This window comes from Lissotriton helveticus, chromosome 4_1 (assembly GCF_964261635.1).
Source record: "Lissotriton helveticus chromosome 4_1, aLisHel1.1, whole genome shotgun sequence".
Classification (NCBI taxonomy): Eukaryota; Metazoa; Chordata; class Amphibia; order Caudata; family Salamandridae; genus Lissotriton; species Lissotriton helveticus.
In genome coordinates, this window is record NC_136063.1 from 748937700 (window position 1) to 748955258 (window position 17559).

The following is a 17559-nucleotide window of genomic DNA, read 5'->3' on the forward strand; positions in this document are numbered from 1 at the left end:
TGGTTAGAGTTAATCAAGAAAATGGCAGCGTCTTCCATAAAGGAATTTAATCCCTATTTTACTCTAAGCGGACCCTAACCTACCAGAACCCACAAAGAGTCCTTTTGGAAAAGAGCAAAGTTTCAAAGGAGCATTGAAATAGAATCAGAGTGCAGTCAAACAACTCTTGAAGAGTAGTTCCAGAAACCTGTCTGAGTCTCTTCTCTCAAACCAGCATCAGCAACAGTCGCAGTAACATCTGTTCAAAGTTAAGCTAAGAAAATAGTCACAGCAGTAGCCATAACTGTTAAAGAAAATAAACACCTGTAAAGTAGTAGGGGACAGAAATCCCCGTCGGAAGATACTTGCAGCGAATAGGGCAAAAAGCACTAAGGGAAAAGGGATGTTCGCAGAAGAAGGACTTGGACCAGTCTGGACAGCACTGCCTTAATTCTAACTAACGTCAGCATTCCGTCCATCATCTTTTTGTGTTTTTAATTCTAACTAGGAACACATATATTATAAAACACAAAAACATATGTATATGATTGTTGGAACCATTTTTTGTATAAAATGAACTTTCTTATTAAATAATCTATACAGTTACCCAAATAGATTAAATGTCCTCTACAACATGATTTTCCAAATGCCCTAAGCTCTCTAAATATGCCGGAAGCTGGAAGACATTCTCCTTTGTTTTAATAAATACTTCATCTCTAAATGCAATTGACAACCCAGTCTTTCAGCAGTTGGAATGGGCAACCTAGCCTTCAGTGAGAGAAGTTTGTATAGATTTCATGACCAGAGGTCAAATTTGAGAATAGAGGATCTGCAGCAGATCTCCACTGTATCTAGTGTTCCCCACTACATTACAGGGAATTTCTGATGAAAGTGCTCCTGCCGTCGTGATAGAGCACTTTAATCAGAAATGTAATGCTGGGTTGTCCACCAGGGCTATGTGGCTCCCTCTGCAATATCTTGTTTCGCTTAAATAAACCCAAACGGGCAGACTTATTCCAAAAACAAAATACTGATGGCCTTGAAGAGCAGGGAGTTTTCTCCCTGCACATATGGGCCATTTTTTTCCTTATTCAGCACTGTCCTTCAATGCTGGCAACCTTCAAAATAACTGATTCAGCAACTCTATAAGTGATGCGATGCCATATGGTTAAAGAAACCAGTTTGTTATAGAGACCAAGCATGGCAGTCCTAGACTGGAAAACATATGTGTTGGTGTGAATAAATATGGCGGGTCTTGTGTCACACAGCTCCAGCAGCCTGTGGCTTTTGGATCGCCTGGTCATGGGTGTAAAAAAGCCGAGCCAGATGAAGTCCACATATTGCATAATGTTTTTGACTCCACAGGCGGTGTTGGTGGTATGAAATGTAAACTATCAATTTAGGCTTTTGGGGTGCCTTTTGATCATCATTTTGAGTTGTCTAGTCCCTGTGTAATACTAGTGATTGTGTGTGCCCCTCAATGTTGATAGTCTGCCATTTTAATTTGTATTCTTTAAAAAAGTGTTTGCATTGATTGGCCTGAAAATGTGTTCAGCGTTTTTATAATGCATTTCTCTTACTTTTGCTGCTTAGATCCGGTCTGATCGAGATAAATCCAGTTCGCTTCGCTACAGTGTTACAGGACCAGGAGGTGACCAGCCCCCAACTGGTATCTTCATTATCAATCCTATCTCTGGGCAACTATCTGTGACCAAACCTTTAGATCGGGAACACATAGCTTCCTTTAACGTAAGTTGTTAAATACACATTAACATTTACTCTGACCTTACATTTGTTTTCAGTTGTATCTGCCATCGTCTCAGAGCTCAGAAAGAAAAATGTAATTATAGGTTATTTCCTCATTAGAGTGTCCAATCTCCTGCTGCAATACCAGTCATTAGCCTGGATTTCAATGTTGGTCTCACAATTATTTTTTTTAGTCAGCAGTAATAGAAAATAAAATGATTGAAAGTAAATGTTAAAAGAAGAGATCATGTGCAAATGTGTTTTTCAGATTCTGATTCGACTATGTACTAGCTAAATTTCAGTTGATGCCCATTGGAAGGGGCAGTTTTTTATTACAACAGTACTGTGACCTCCCTCGACCGTGAGTGTTTAGAACGCCTGCCTAAAAACAAGTGATAATTTGCACTTGTGAGTAAATTAGCATTACATTGTCAGGAACTGTAGACTATGCATTATTTTTGGGGACTTTGATCAGTACATTGTAAATTTACCCATGCGGCTTCAATACTCCATCTCTTTCCTCCAGGTATTATCCCTTGCCAGCTGGGCATCTACAACATAAAAATTTAATCTGCCATTCAGGAATGGTGCAAGGATTTTCAGTGCTTCAGGCAAAATAGAAATGTCCTTTAATGGATGCTCCCTACACATTACAAGGGTCTGGATGGGGTCGTAATGCCTTCTTGAAGCTTAAGTCCACTTGACAGGGACAAAAATAATCAGTATTACCTTTTCTCCATTCTCCTTTGTCATTGCAAACGTATTGACCTATTACCACTAGAGTGGACCTGAATGTTCATCCACTCAACGTCATGGTGAGACTAAAACCTGCCTGATATTGGCTGAGATATGGCTGGTCCCTGTGCTGGAAAGCTACAGGAACAGGTTAAATGATATTCTTTTAATTCCCAGATATGTTGCCACTCTGCAATGGCTCAGTTATCTTAAGCAGTCCCTTTTGCACTGGGATTCTTTGATTTCTGGCTAAGCCCGGAGTCTATCTCTACTTCCTCTGTTACAAAAGTAAACAATTCTCTCTGGGGACACGCGTGGTGTAAGATAATGACATCAACTAGTCGTGGTAGCGTAATTGAGTACTTGTTAAATCATAAATGTGAGCCTAAGTTTGAAAGCTTTTTGGGTTGAGATTGTCCCACCATTCACCAGATCATTGTACATAAGATTCAGGCTGGGTACTTTGCCATTTACATCATTTACTTGTAAGTAGACGTCCTGCTCAGAGGGCAGTGTAGCTTGTGCTGAAACAGATGTTCACCTACTTTTTTTCTGTCCTACATTCACAAGACAGCGGAGACGCTGGATCGTGCCTCTGTGTAGATATCTTTGAATACGCCTCTATAAGCAAGTCTTGCGAATCTGTAGGTCAGATACTGGGTCGTGTTTTTTTTTTTTTGTATTATTTGGTTCCTAGAAGCAATCTGCCTATCCGTGCCAGGATTGTCAAGCTAGCAGTAGTTGCTAATTCCGAACACAGGAATTAGCTTGTACTCATGATTGTTATCAACTAATATTTCGCCAAGCTGGGCGCAGTTCAGTAAGTCTAGCCTACAAACTTGCTTCTGTACTCCTATTGCTTTGATGTCTAACCACAAGGTTCATCTTAAAAATTGCCCCAAAACCTATAGAATTTTGCTGGGTTTACTGGTGTGCGGCTTATAAGGAAAAGCGACCATTTTTTTATTTAGAGCTCATTAAACCATTACTTTGACTTACTTCTGTGATTTAACAAAATGATATCTTTTTATGCTGTTTTTATTACTTTTTAATGTTGTGTTTCCTGTTTTAAGACTCATTAGGTATGGTTATTTCATTTCAATGCAAATTATAAGAACTTTTGATGTTTTACTCGTAAAACTCCTTGTATAATGTGTCCATCTTTAGCTTGTAATAGCCAAACTAGCATTGTAAAGTGTTTTTATTCTGTGTTGCCTTTAAGGTCTCTGACCGAAATAAAGTATTTAAACTTAAAACTACTACAACTTACCAAGGATCTTCATGCTGTCACACTAGGGATCAATCAATACATGTATCAGGGTGCCCTAGGTATGGACCAGACATGATAATTACTGTTTTAGAGGGAAAGATCTGTGAGGATTCTGTCTGGTTAGTATCAACACTTCTCTGGGGGTTTCCCTAAAAAGGAAAGTTAACCCTCACAATAAGCATCATCATGATATGGAGGTCTTCTGTAGAATAGAAAGTATGTTATCCTCCTCGTCCAGAACCATCAGTAGCTAACCCACATACAAACCCGAGAGCAGTGCTTAATTTAAGCCGTGGTTTCCAGTGCACATCACAGGCACTTAACCATCAACACCAGCACTTCTCATGATAACCAGTTAAGGACACATTAATTTACGGGGAGATTAAGTGATTTGACCTGAGTGGAGATTAAGGGATTTGACCTGAGTGGAGATTAAGTGAGTTGCCCAGAATCACATTATATGGAGCCAACGCCGAGATTCAAACCCGGTTCCCCAGCTCGGAAGTCTGCAGCTCTGGCCGTTAGCCACATCCTCTTCCCACTTTCATGGTTAATAGTTGGTTCTGTTTTAGGTGACGCTAACAAGAGACATGAGCTGGTGCAAGCTGCCTCCCAGGCGAGAGCCCCGGCATTTATTTTTGTTACAAATGAACCATTGCCCGAGAGTCCTCTTGGTGGGAATCTTATAAACAGCTTTTTTAACAAATTGATCATCCAGGTTACTTTGAAGTCATAAACATGGCATCTGGCTACAGGAGAAGGGCCTGGATGGAGATGAGTGCTAGGCCTTTCAAAGAGATTAATCTTGTTTGAGTTAAGTCGATAACCTACTGGCTATGCTCGTTGGAGCCTGTCCTGAAATACATCTGTGTTCAACACATTTTTTAAAGATGTTTTTAGTCGGGTGTTTTTTTATATTGTGCTTCCGTGTTTTTTTCCCATATAAAACGTTCGTTTTTCTTCACTGTACATAAAAATAATCAGATACATGAATTGAAATGTGTTGATGCCATGTGCTTGACTGTTCATGCGTGCTCTTTCCTACATAGTAAAAATACACGTTTGTTCGTTGGTTTTGCAGCTAAGGGCACACGCTGTGGATGTAAATGGCAACCAGGTGGAGAATCCCATTGACATTGTCATCAATGTCATCGACATGAATGACAACCGGCCCGAGTTCCTGCATCAGGTTTGGAACGGGTCTGTCCCCGAAGGATCAAAGCCAGGTAAGAGATCCTCGCCCGAGCGAGCTTCCATCTTGTTTGTAAAAGAGATTACTTGCCAGTTTTATAAAGTCAAGCTCGGAATACATTACATTGTCCCAAGATGATTTACGAGCAGCCAGGTAGAGGAAATGCGCCATGATTCTGTTATCCCTCCCGCCGTTCACTGCTTTGGTTCCCGGTGCCATATTAGCATGCAGCTGTGTGAAATGGCAACGGAGTTTATAATATAGAAACAAAAATAAGAAAACAAAAAAGATAGTTCTGGTGCGCCGTGGCTGCACCAGCTTCAGAAAACAAAGGGCGTGATTCCAAAAGGGAATAGGGAAAAGGAGTGACTTACACGAAAGGCCACAGTCGTATTCTTCAATTGGCTCTAACGCAGATGGGAAATGCGGCACTTTTTACGCATGCGCATAATGACAAAATGAATCTGAACGCGAGCCGCATGTGCAAAAATTGCAGTTCTAACATGCGTTTGCCACTTGCACAGAATATGCAGCAGGTACCGGTGGTAGGGGTGTGGGAGGTCCTGCGATTTGCACCTGATACACTTTATTTTCATTGGACAGTGTTGAGCCAGCAGTAGGAGACAGAAGTGTCCCCGCTGAGTTGAAGGTCAAACCTATGCCATTACTCCTGTACGCCATGATCAATAGAGTAGAACATTGTATTTGTTCCCCCATAAGGGATAGGAATGTCATTCAATCGATTAAGGTGCAGGGCTGTTTCAAGGTCCATGCATGTCAAAGCTTCTCCCATGGGTGATATGGGCGCATAGATGGGGGCACTCTGACATCAGCAGGACCCGTTCCTTCCCCCATGTGTCTCGTGTTAGCATTTTATTTGGGGGGTTTGCAAAGTGCATGCAACTATTCCTTTGGCGGCCTCGGAGCCTCATGGGAGCCATCGTTTATAGAGTAGCAACTGCACGCCCACTGCTCTGATATGCACAGTCCGGCTGAGCATGGTTAACACCCCAGCCCCACCCCACAAAATCCAGGCCTGCGGCCAAAACGAATTATAGCAGGTACGATTATTATTTCGCCGTTACATGCCATTAATTTCCCTTTCACGCACGACCTTGTACACTCTGCTGCACTTTATATGTGTTTAAATGAAGATAGAAAGTGCATCCCTCAGGCTTTGTGAGTTATCCACAGTGTACTTCCTTGTGGCAGTGCCTGCATTGCATATTACTTACTTGTCGTTCCAACTGATCTGCAAATAACACATTTGCATCACCAAAAGTGGAAATAAGCTGCCATTTTCTCCTCTTCTGTGTGAACTGTAGTCTCCACAAAGCGCCTCACTGGCTCTTTCATAGCCGGAATTGTGCATCACGAGTCCAGTGCATACGTAGTTCTTAATTTGAGCAGGAGCTTTCCGATGCTGAGCTCCGGCACTTTATTGTTTCCGGTGCTCGGCACCGGCACCTAATTGTCACCAGCACACTTAGGGCAGTCTGCCACAAGGTGGCGCTGCTCATGTCATTTAGAGATGAGCAGTATACCAGTTGTTTAAGAAAACAATAAACATTAAACAATTACTAATACCTGCCTCACTAGCCATTCCTTTAACTTTGGGGACGTGGAATAATCGGAACTTTTGCATTTACATGCGAGAGAGATGGTTAGTAGTTGTTTTGGCAGCAATGACAGGGGCGATGGGTGGTGCAAGCTGCAGTGGCCTCCTGGTCAGAGCCCTGGCACTTAATATTTTACAAATTACGTGTATACACGCACAACGTGGCAGTGGTTGTACACTCTTGTGTTGCAGCATGTGATGCCCGTGTCGCCTTCCTCTAGCTAAGGTTTGACTCGGACCGTCTCCTGCTACAACTTTCTTTTTTTTTTTTAAGAGTGCTAATACTGTTAATGCACGTGCTGCATGTGACCTGTTTTTCAACCTCGCTCAAACGTCGTCGTCGTCGTCCAGTGTGCCCAAAACCCAACACACGTCATTAGTGTTGCTGCTGAGGGGGTCTTTATCTTGACACACCATTATTTGCTAAGACATAAACAAAATAAAGCACCCTTAAGTGGCCGGTGTTGGGGGGTATCGATTACGCCGCCCTGGCTGTGTTGTGGGCCCCGGGGCTCGTGGAGGTGAAGAGTGTTTTGTTAAAGGAAGTGTGTGTCTTAAGCGGCCCCTGGTAATGCGAGTTAACTGTTGATTTAAAGCTCACGGATATTTGTTCTGATTTTAGGAACCTACGTGATGACGGTGACTTCCATTGATGCCGACGACCCCAAACAGCCAAATGGCATGCTGAGGTACAAAATCATGTCCCAGAACCCCAGCACCCCGTCGTCCAACATGTTTACCATCAACAATGAAACCGGGGACATCATTACGCTGGCGGCGGGGCTTGACAGAGAGGTAGGACTATTTTCGCTGGCACGCAGTATTTAAACAGGCAACGGTGAAAGAATGTGTCTTTCTGCACGACGTTATCTTGGAAAAAGGACGTTTTTCTAATTTGTGGGAATGGGGAAATAACTGGGTGAATAAACAATGAATGAATAGATAAAGAGATTTATGAGAGTTGTTTGTGTGCGTGGTGTTGGACGGGGGCGTTGACTGAATGCAAGCCTTTGTGTCGTCGTGTGAGAAGTGTGGTCTTTGGTGGCCTTTCAGAGTCACACTTCCTGGAAAACGAACACTCCCTGTAAATGATACCCCATTGCTCATTTCCTAGCTATTCTAGCTACTCACAATACAGGTGTAACCTGCCCTAGCGGGAACAACTTCAGTGTCTTCGCCTCCCTCCTGGGAACCTAAGGAACAAGTCGATCCGACCCACGATGATGTCAGAAAGCTGATAGTACATACTAAACTGCCATTACTGTCAGAAATAACCTTTTAGGATCTGGCGTATGCCAAGACCTTTAAAAGTTAATAATAGTATATGTATAACGTACTTATAGGAGCCTTCAGCTAGCCCTTTTCATCCATTGGTCTGTTGTGCAATTGTCATTTTTTTCGACCACTACAACATACTGCGTGGGTCAGAGGGTCATCCCACTTCAGCCATTGGCTAAATTCTTTGTGAATGACAATATTCTGTTCTTTCATATAGAGCACATCAACACACAAAGTAGTTTTCTTTAGTGCCACGAACTACTAGGGCAAAGTGGGCCTTTTTTACAAAAACCATGACAAACCGAAACAGCCAAAGGCTTGCAGCCGGTATCAGACCTATTGGCTTTGATAATGCTTGTTTTAAATGTGTTCTCTTTTCTGAGATGCAGACCGTAGCATATCTTAAAGACGAAACTGCTAAATGTAGCCTTGGCTCTCAAGATACATACATTCCTTCAGATTCTCATTTATCGAGCACTGCGCAATTTTGCTTCCACTCCACCACAACAAATTCAAATTCTGTTATTCCAGAAACTGCCCCTTTTTGGGGCTCCCAAATAAATCATTTCTGTGAGTGCTGCTTTTTTCGATGAAAACTAGAAAGGTGTTACCTAACTCTCGGATTTTGTTGGTAGGTAATGTTTTTCAAAGAGGTTGGAAAAAAAGAGGGTCCACATATAGGAGTAAGAGAAGTCAGTATTCATCTAGTAGGCTGGGCGCTTTTTGTATCTTATTACCCTTTCAGGTACCCATTGCCTTCCTCCATATCCATGTGAGCGAGCTGCATAGGTCTACATCCAGCCAGCCCATGACATTCATAGCTGAAGTGTGAGATATGCTTGGAATGAAAGGGGTGAGTGGGAGTGGTCCAAGACCTTGCAGAAGTGATGCTCTCCGCACTCATAACCTTAACACTTTTGCAGAAAGTTTAAGGCTTGCTACAAGTATGTTGAAAAGATCCCGGTATGTTTTGATTGGGTGTGATGTGTACAAGTGCTGTACTTTTTGGACGTTTTCGCAGTAAATCAGCTCACATCTTATGGAAGATAAGTGGTGTCATCTCATGCAGCTGTATGGGCCCTTACTGCCTCGGTAACTAAAATGACACCTAAAATCACAGTTATTTAAAAGTAGAAAGCTCGCCTTATTTCATGTATTTTTTTTGTTTGCATGTTTTTTTGTTCTTCTTCTAAGGATTTCAGCCCCAGATGGATCTCTGTGCCTTGCTGTTCTTCTCAGTGTAGCACGATTTTCCACGCCCAGCCCATACTGGCTTGGGAACAGCACCTCAGACTACCATTCTCTTTGCATGCAGTCGCTAGTCTCTCCCATGAAGGCCTTCACTCTGTGACCTTGAAGTGACCCTGCTGGTTGAGAGGCAGACCAATCCTTGGCATTACCTCTGAGGCTTGCGGCTCTGCAGAACTCGGGATTCGTTTCTGCCCTCCACAAGAGCCGCTTCTGCAGCAGCCAGATTATCCACGGCTCGGTGGTGGTGTTGTGAGGGGGGGAGGGATGCCAGTCAAATAAATCCTTGCTTCATAATGCAAAGACTTACAGTTCAGCCTCGGGGCTGACCCCTTGGCAAGGATATGTTGTTCTTAGTCTCCGCATTGTCCGCGTCTTCCGCTCATACTTTTGTGCTTGGTACTTCTAATGGTGGAAATTCCTCTTGCTGACCCATCGCTGCATTATTTATTGAAACAGTTGCATCTGATTGGTTTATGCAACACGACTGATTCCACAGCTACCAAACACGTCAGAGGCGCTCGTAGGGCAGTTTACCCCAGCAAATGACTTCTGCCGTTCCTATGCATCAAATGACAATCACTTTCAGAAATGAAAAGTAATACAAACGTAGCTGTCTAATAATTGAGCAACTTATTAAAATGACCTCAAATCTCAAATTGAGATTCCTTAAATGCAATGCATGAAACTCTAAAAATTTGCGAATTCGCAAATAAGGGGAGCAAATTACCATGAAGTTGACCTTCATGGTAATTTGCGAAAACTTTGAAAAATGCACTAAAGTGCATTTTTCAAAGTTCCATTTTACACACACACATGCCCTCGAGGCATGTGAGTGTGCAAAATGTACTTCTAAGCAGATTTCAGGGGTGCAACAGGGTGTCCTTTGGACACCCCTGCACCCTTGAAATTGCATTCTTAATTTGCGATTTTCTAATGGTGAATTGCAAATTAAGAATGTCTTTCCATTCATTCCTATGGGCCTCTAGGCCCATAGGAATGGATGGGGAGGTATTCCTTAATTGCGATTCTCAATTAGAGAATCGCAATTAAGGAATTTTAAGAAATCGCTATTTTTATAGCGATTTCTTGATGCATTGCATTTTGCAATTCCTTAATTGCGATTCCTTATTTTTCGCAATTGAGGAATCGCAACATGCAATATTGATGCATGTGCCCATTATTTTTGAGTTGAGCCATCACTCAGGATTTTTGCACTTTGTGGTTCCAGAGTTCTCATTTTAATGTGTTTTGCCACAGTTTTAAACTGTGTACATAAAGGTGGACATTTGGGGCCTCAGATCGATTGACGTACCCTCACCGTAGCCTGGTTCCACTCTAGGTATTAAAGTGCCACTGGCAGTGAAAATGGTTCTGGCAGCATAAAGCGCGAGCATTAGTGCCCCCATTGTGAATAAAACAAACTGCTCTTTTTAAGCAAGGCAAGCTTTACAGAGAGTTAAATGTTTTGATGCAAAAAAAAAATCCGACAATTGCTCAAGTCCAGCTAGCCAGCTGACTCTGTAATAGCTCTGCGTGCCGCAGTTCCCATAGAGACACCCATTAGTGGCGCCAAGATGTTTTACTCGAGCGGTCGTCTTCGTACGCAAGCTGTGGTAGCTGAAATGAGGCGTTCCGCCGCACGCAGGGTCTCTTAAACAGATTAAGTAAGCCCAGAGAACTCTTGAGTTTCCTTGAGCCATCATGCCAACTCCGACCACTTATCTCGATTGGTGGTTGGAACAGCTGAATTCTCTGCTTTGATTTCAAAATTAAGCAGCATGTGTGGGAATAAATATATCCTCTTAGCCTTTAAAGTTTGGACGCTAAGGTAGGAAGCGAGGACTGGCTAATTGGATAGGGGGAGGCTGAACAGCTTGACATGGAAATGTTTTTGAAACATGATTTGCTGCACATTTAAAATGTCCTTCTTGCTGCAGTATGTCACATTAACATAAAGTCAAGCGATGACAAACATATTGTATTATTGTTATTATTACATGGGTTCATTCTTTCAGGAGGGCGTGAGAATATCTCTTAATTTGAATTATTTTATACCACACAATTTTTACAAGGCACCTTATGTCTTTTTTTTTTTTTAACATGACTTTCCGAAGACGAATAGGGCTTTAAGTTCTAAACTTGGTAGACTCATATTTAAAACACTCCACTTTTAAACTGCTCCCATGTTATGGGAAATATCCTTTGCTTAAGACCTTGGTTTATTTTTCCATTGACAGCTTTCTCATCCAAGACATTACATCATAAAGTTTATATTGTTTAATAATATTATGTAGGAATTGTGCAATAAAACGTGTCACTATTTAAATTCTACTTTGGAAACCGTCCAATACAGTTTTCCAACTGCTTGGTGCGCATCACCTTCACTGACCTCCCACAAATCCCAGCTCACACCCTATACACTTCTAAAAAATGAATGTACTCCTTCCATCCAGGCTTTTACCTATTCTCAGCCTTGAATATTGTCCAGGTGAGCCTTGACAGGTCAAGTACAGCTCCTATAAATAATACTACTTCCATATTTTTTAGCCCGTTACAAATACAAGAGACTGGGTGGAATTTACGTAAGTCCTTGTCTCTGAATTATCCATCCGCACGTTCACTTGGTACAGCCACTTTAGATTCATTGGTTACAAAGAATGTAAACCCTTATAATATTATCCTATTTGCCCTGTTTCTGAAACTATTGTTGTTAGTACAATATTTTGGTACTCCCAACGTTCTTTGTATAGGAATGTATCAGAAACTATTTGCACATTTCTGAAATATCCAAGATAATGTTTTCTGCAATTCATTCAAATCACATTATATGTTGCTTACTTAGTTTTGCAAAATGGCACCAGCCACTTCACATTCAGACTTTCAGGTTGGCGCTGCGGCCAGGCAACTGACACTGGAGTCTGGGGCCCACGGTTCGATCCCCGGCTCCGGAGGCAGGTCAGCCCAGCACCATGTGACTCTGGGCAATAGCTTGCTTAATCTTACCAATGGCCTCCAATGCCAGGATGCCTCCGAGTAACTGTTTGCGCTTTACAAATGCTGGATTTACAAACACTGATGCATAAAGATCTTCATTGTAAATTTGTACCAACGTTTCTAGAATCTCCAGATATTCGACTAGGTACTCAATAAAGCAAACTACAGAGTGTGCCAATGACAAGAAGATTAAGACATGGGTCTGTTCCATGCTAGCCTTGAACCAGATCCCCAGATAAGTAGGGTTCCTGTATGGTTTGGTCATTTAATTAGGACAATAGCATCAACACCAAAATATCAGACCTGACTATCAGGGCCAGACTGGAATCGCAAACCAGCCCTGGCAATTACGTCCGACCGGCCAAGCACTGCTGCAAAACCAGCCCCCAGCAACAAAAACGGCCCCCACTGGTGCAAAACCGCCCCCGCCCTTCCGGCCCACCGGGAAACGTCCGGTGCCCGCTACGGCCAGTCCGTCCGTCCCTGTTGACTATGTGATCAGTATGCAGGAGCCTACCATCCTCTGTATCTGCTCCACTGATTTGTTCTGATCCAACAGGATTCAGCACTGATGTGGATATAGGCTTCAAAACAAACACACATTTTTTCATTATGAGACATTGTGACAATACCAGAAGGATGTATTTCATTAAGAATTCCTGTGTTTTCAAAATAACTTGTGTCCGGACTGGTAATTACTTTTTACTCCCTAAACATTTCTTTTTCTTCTGAATTTAAAATTTAGAGAGTAAAAGACTACTGCTTCAAAATTTTATTTGGAGCCTTGCTCAGAATAACCTTTCTCTCCTCTCCATTAGGATGAAGAAACCATAAACATATCCAACCTTCTGGAGAAACTCAACCTTATCTTAATTATGTAGTCAGTTTCAGTATCCCTTGTGCTTATAACCTCTTCACAAGAGCTTTAGTATTAGAGTGTTCTGGGATTTTAAGTAGTGTTTCATTAACCCTTGTTTCGGCACGCATTGCAATCGGGAGGGTGTTGTGAATTCGCCTCATGGGACTAAATCTGGCTTAAGTATTAACCAATTTAGTAATGTTGAAAATGTGGGTAGCGTTCCACCACACGGGGAACCTGGGATTGTAAAGAAAAGAAAAATTGGGTTCCATCAGTGAACTATTTGAGAAACACTAATTCACAGCATTGTGCAAACAATCATGTACCTGTATATGGACGTCTGATGGCTGGATCTCTGCTCATCGTCATCACTGACATCGTCCATTTCTTTAACTCCTCTTATTAAATGCAAATTGCAGAAAGCAGCATCTGTACGATTATCATGTTCCTCTATTGTTTTTGTTTTTTTAAATGTGAGTGATTGATTTTGTGAGAATGCTGGTGGGATGTTACGCTGTCAAGGCGGAGGTTAGAACTCTTGACACTACCCATGCTCAGCTATAGAGAAATGTGCTTTAGGTCTGTTTATTGCTCAGTCAAGGGTTTGACGCATCAGTACACAGTATACAATATCAGTCATAGGCCGTACTGTTAGAAATATGCCATTTTACTTGAAATAGGAGTTAAGTGTAACTTAAAAAAAGGGAGTTATGTGTAACTGCATGCTCTTGCTCCCTTGTCTTTCAGAAAGTGAAGCAGTACACCTTGATAATTCAGGCTACGGACATGGAGGGGAACCCAACTTACGGCCTCTCAAACACAGCGACGGCTGTTATTTCGATAACAGATATCAATGACAATCCTCCCGAGTTCACAGCAATGACCGTAAGTAAAGGATCACTACTGCTGCAGTTCGAATCTATCACTGGCACAAACTGTTTGATGTTCTTTTTGCTACCGAGCCATCGGTTGGTACTTTTCAGTGGTTGTGGCTGACCAGGGTTGTTTGACTTCACAGCCAAAGGGCTTGTTGCCTGTATGACTGCAGGTCGGTGTGAGTTTAATATTCCAGAGAGCTTCGCAAGTCTGGTGGCCTGTCAGGACTGTTCCCCTTAATAAAGCACATGTCAGCTTCCTCAGACAAGCGGGTCGCAAATCATATTGATCATCGCTTGACGATAAAGCTCAACCGCATGAAACACCTACTACTCTTCAAATGTTAGCTTGAAATTGGACAAAGATAAACTGATGTGAAGTTTGTGTGGTGTGTTCAGAATTTCCTCACGTTTCTCATTCAGTAATGTTACTTATCCGGAAGACTCAGTGGCAGGCGTACAGGGTGATTACATTTGCTGTCAAATGTAAGAATCATAGAACAAATCACCGTAGTGTACAAAAGGCTCACGGTTGAAGATCCCTCTCTTTAGAAAGAAAATGTGTGCATTAAGGAGCTCATGCATTCTGGGGCACCAATTTTTCTTTTTTCCCTTTTTGCCTATATAAATCTTCATTGCAGTAATTTTCATTTTTTTCTCTTTCTTCAGTTCTATGGAGAGGTTCCAGAAAACCGCGTGGATGTTACAGTTGCAAATTTAACCATTAGTGATAAGGACCAACCACACACTCCGGCCTGGAATGCAGTGTATAGGATAATTGGTGGCGATCCAACAGGCCACTTCCGTGTTGTCACTGATCCGAATACCAATGACGGCTTGGTAACTGTTGCAAAGGTGGGTAAGAATGGCCATGGTAAGAGCATTACACTTAACCAGTTGAATTATTTTAAAGGTCTAGCAGCTGGAACTCTTGTTTGTTGTAGTTTTTATTTTTAGCTACACTATTGCATGTGCGGTTTATAGAATTCTTGTAGGCAGCAATTACCTTTTTGAAAGTGAAGCCCTGTTCGTGTCGGCTTTCCTATGGGTCTTTGGTGCTGGCCAGCAGAATTATGCCTCTACCTTAGGAGTGACACTTAGCGCAGGACACCTACGGGTAACAGAGCGCTGTACAAATGCCAAAAATAAAATAAATAAAATATGCTTGATTAGCTGTCCAGTCACCACCATTCTCAGATCATATCCCATCCATTACATTGCTCCAGGAATTTCATCTTAACAAGCAAGGGCCACGCTGTATTCCATTTTTTAACAATTCCTGTGCATTTTCTGCCGTGTCCTTGTTAAACAAACTGCAAATATTCCAACTTTTTTCTGTTATTTTAAGGTTTATTTATTAGAATAGCACCAAAATGGACCCTTTATAACACAGGTCTTCCACCAACTGCCACAGCCACACCCAACATTCTCTCTCAACATTCCAGACGACATGGGCAATGTTCTACACCACATAATCAGAACAAAACACTTTATTTCATAAATTACATGTATATGTCATTCATGTAATAAAATTGAAATCGGGTCTTTACCTATTCTTCCTAAAGGAAAGAAAGCATAGATCGACTGAATGAGCTCCTTAAGGTGTGTGGAGATTTACCAATTGGGCCTTTATTCGATGAAGTCTTCATACTAGCTTTATTTAAGTTTATCCCTTAGACGAGATACTCACTCATCCTTGATTGGAGGAAAGAAAGCAAAACAGTGCCCAGATATGGCTCTAATACAAAGTGTGTGCTTGTATTTGTGTGTGTGTGATGTATGTGCAAGTATGGCGTGTGTGTATGTGTGTGGTCCAAGCTTGCATCGCGTGGATATATTATGACATGTTGAAGGTTACGTATTTCTAGTTACCACATGCCGTCAGTTACTTTTAAAAGATTCTGGCTGATGAGTAGTGGGTGAGGCTGGCAGACATCTGTGCGGCAATATTATGAATAAAAAAGCATGACCACTAGATGTAGCTAAGGTAATATATTAGTAAATAATCAAGCATTTTTTCTCTCCAGGGCAGTTGTTGGTAAAGCATTGCAGTATGGACATGCCATGTTTCCTCTCCTAATTCAGTAGACAGTAACTCCGTGTATTCAGTTGACTTACGTTCAGTGTGTTGGTTTCTAAATGAAGCTAACTAGTCTAATTTTCTAATACTATGCAACAGAAAATAATTTGGAAACGCAGGTTATTTCGCGATAAGGCTTCTGCTCGGAGTGAATAAATATTTTAAATGTTTACCTTGTTGCCAGATTATAATCCACTTTTAAATCAATTATGTGCTAAAGGAGTCATAGTTTTCAGATTTATGATAGTCATATAGCATCTCCTACAAATTATTCCCAGGGGATTTTGTAAATAGTTGTTTTCATTCCTTTTGTGACATGAAATGGTCTTCCTATAGTGATTCAGATCCACAGGCTTACGATTGTCACCAAGTGAGATTTTTGGTCTCGTGTACAGAAAACGTTAGCTGTCAGCTTCAGCTGTCTGTTGCTTAAAGATCTTTTGTCTACAATTCCAATACTGATAGAGGGCTTTGGGTCTCCCCAGTGCTTGTCATTGGTTGTGAGAGAGTGCGCCAGTCACCCGCCTCACTTTACCATACTCACCTGGGCCCATAAAACAACACAACTTATCGTGAGTTTAATCAGGTAACCTGTGCACTTACTCTAATCAGTGATTTATAAATTTAATTTAGGACCTATACCATTGACTTACCAATCCTTTTCATCGGTACCTAAAGTCCTAAGGGATCAAAAGGAGTTAGAATAATATGTAAAATAATAACATTTGCACTCATATAATAACCACAAACGCGGGAAAGGTTTAAATTCTTTATCTAAATTTCTTAAAAGTCTTAATCCAAATATTAACCATCAGAAATTTTTCAATCAAGAAAATAATGATTAGAATGAAAATATGCAGAGATTTTATAAAGCAAACTTTACGCATTTGACATTAGGGTGGGAAAAGAGAAGGAAACAATACAATGACATACCCACATTGAATATTTAACTAATATGGCGTGAAGAACTAACCCTGACCACGGGTCAGTTTAAAGGACAGAACCCCGAAAGTGCAGGCACCATAAAGGCAAGCAGGTGCAGATCAGAATCAGGACAGGTAAAGCCAAATTGGATCAGGACAGGACCACCACAGGCTAAGACCGGCACCCGCAGTTAAAGTTGCAACGCCTGCGTTACTCCCTCTCTCCAGCTAACAGCCAGAACCCGGTAAGAGTTATCGATCTCTCTGACAAAGTGCTTCGCCAGCACTTCAGCTTTCAAACCCCAGTATGGGGTTCGAACCTTTTGACAGAGGGCTCTGCCAGCACCTCTGCTCCCGATCACCTATTGAGTGCATTGGGTCAGTGACAGGTCAGCTATTCGGACAAGTTGGACAAATTAACTAACTAAGCCTACCCTAGTTATACTATTTTTCATGTCAGTGTACCACCCCCCAATGTTGCAAGTGTAAGGATCCCCAAATTTGATTGGACAAGAGACGGGAGAGGTCATCACACCATACTAAAATTAAACTTTTACTATTGAATATTCTATTAACGTTCCCGCCCATCAAATTTTATTTTCCCATGCATCTTTATTCCACCCAACAATGGATGTTCTTATAGAAATACAATGTTAACAATTTTTTCTTCCGCTTGGGGTCAGTAGGTCGGGTTCCCAGGCGCATCTTCTAGTGTACTGTAAGCTTGGCTGTGATTCAATGACGAATGACTTAATCTCC

General features: G+C 41.7%; 1 protein-coding gene across 1 annotated transcript in view; it reads left to right on the forward strand.

Moving 5' to 3' along the window:
* Nucleotides 1–17559, forward strand: part of CDH2 (cadherin 2) — a 329318-nt gene that overhangs the window by 244795 nt on the left and 66964 nt on the right. The window contains exons 5-9 of the mRNA XM_078687382.1: nt 1573–1728; nt 4812–4956; nt 7163–7335; nt 13670–13807; nt 14467–14652. Of these exons, the coding sequence (XP_078543508.1) occupies nt 1573–1728; nt 4812–4956; nt 7163–7335; nt 13670–13807; nt 14467–14652 (798 nt within the window). The remainder of the gene's footprint in view (nt 1–1572; nt 1729–4811; nt 4957–7162; nt 7336–13669; nt 13808–14466; nt 14653–17559) is intronic.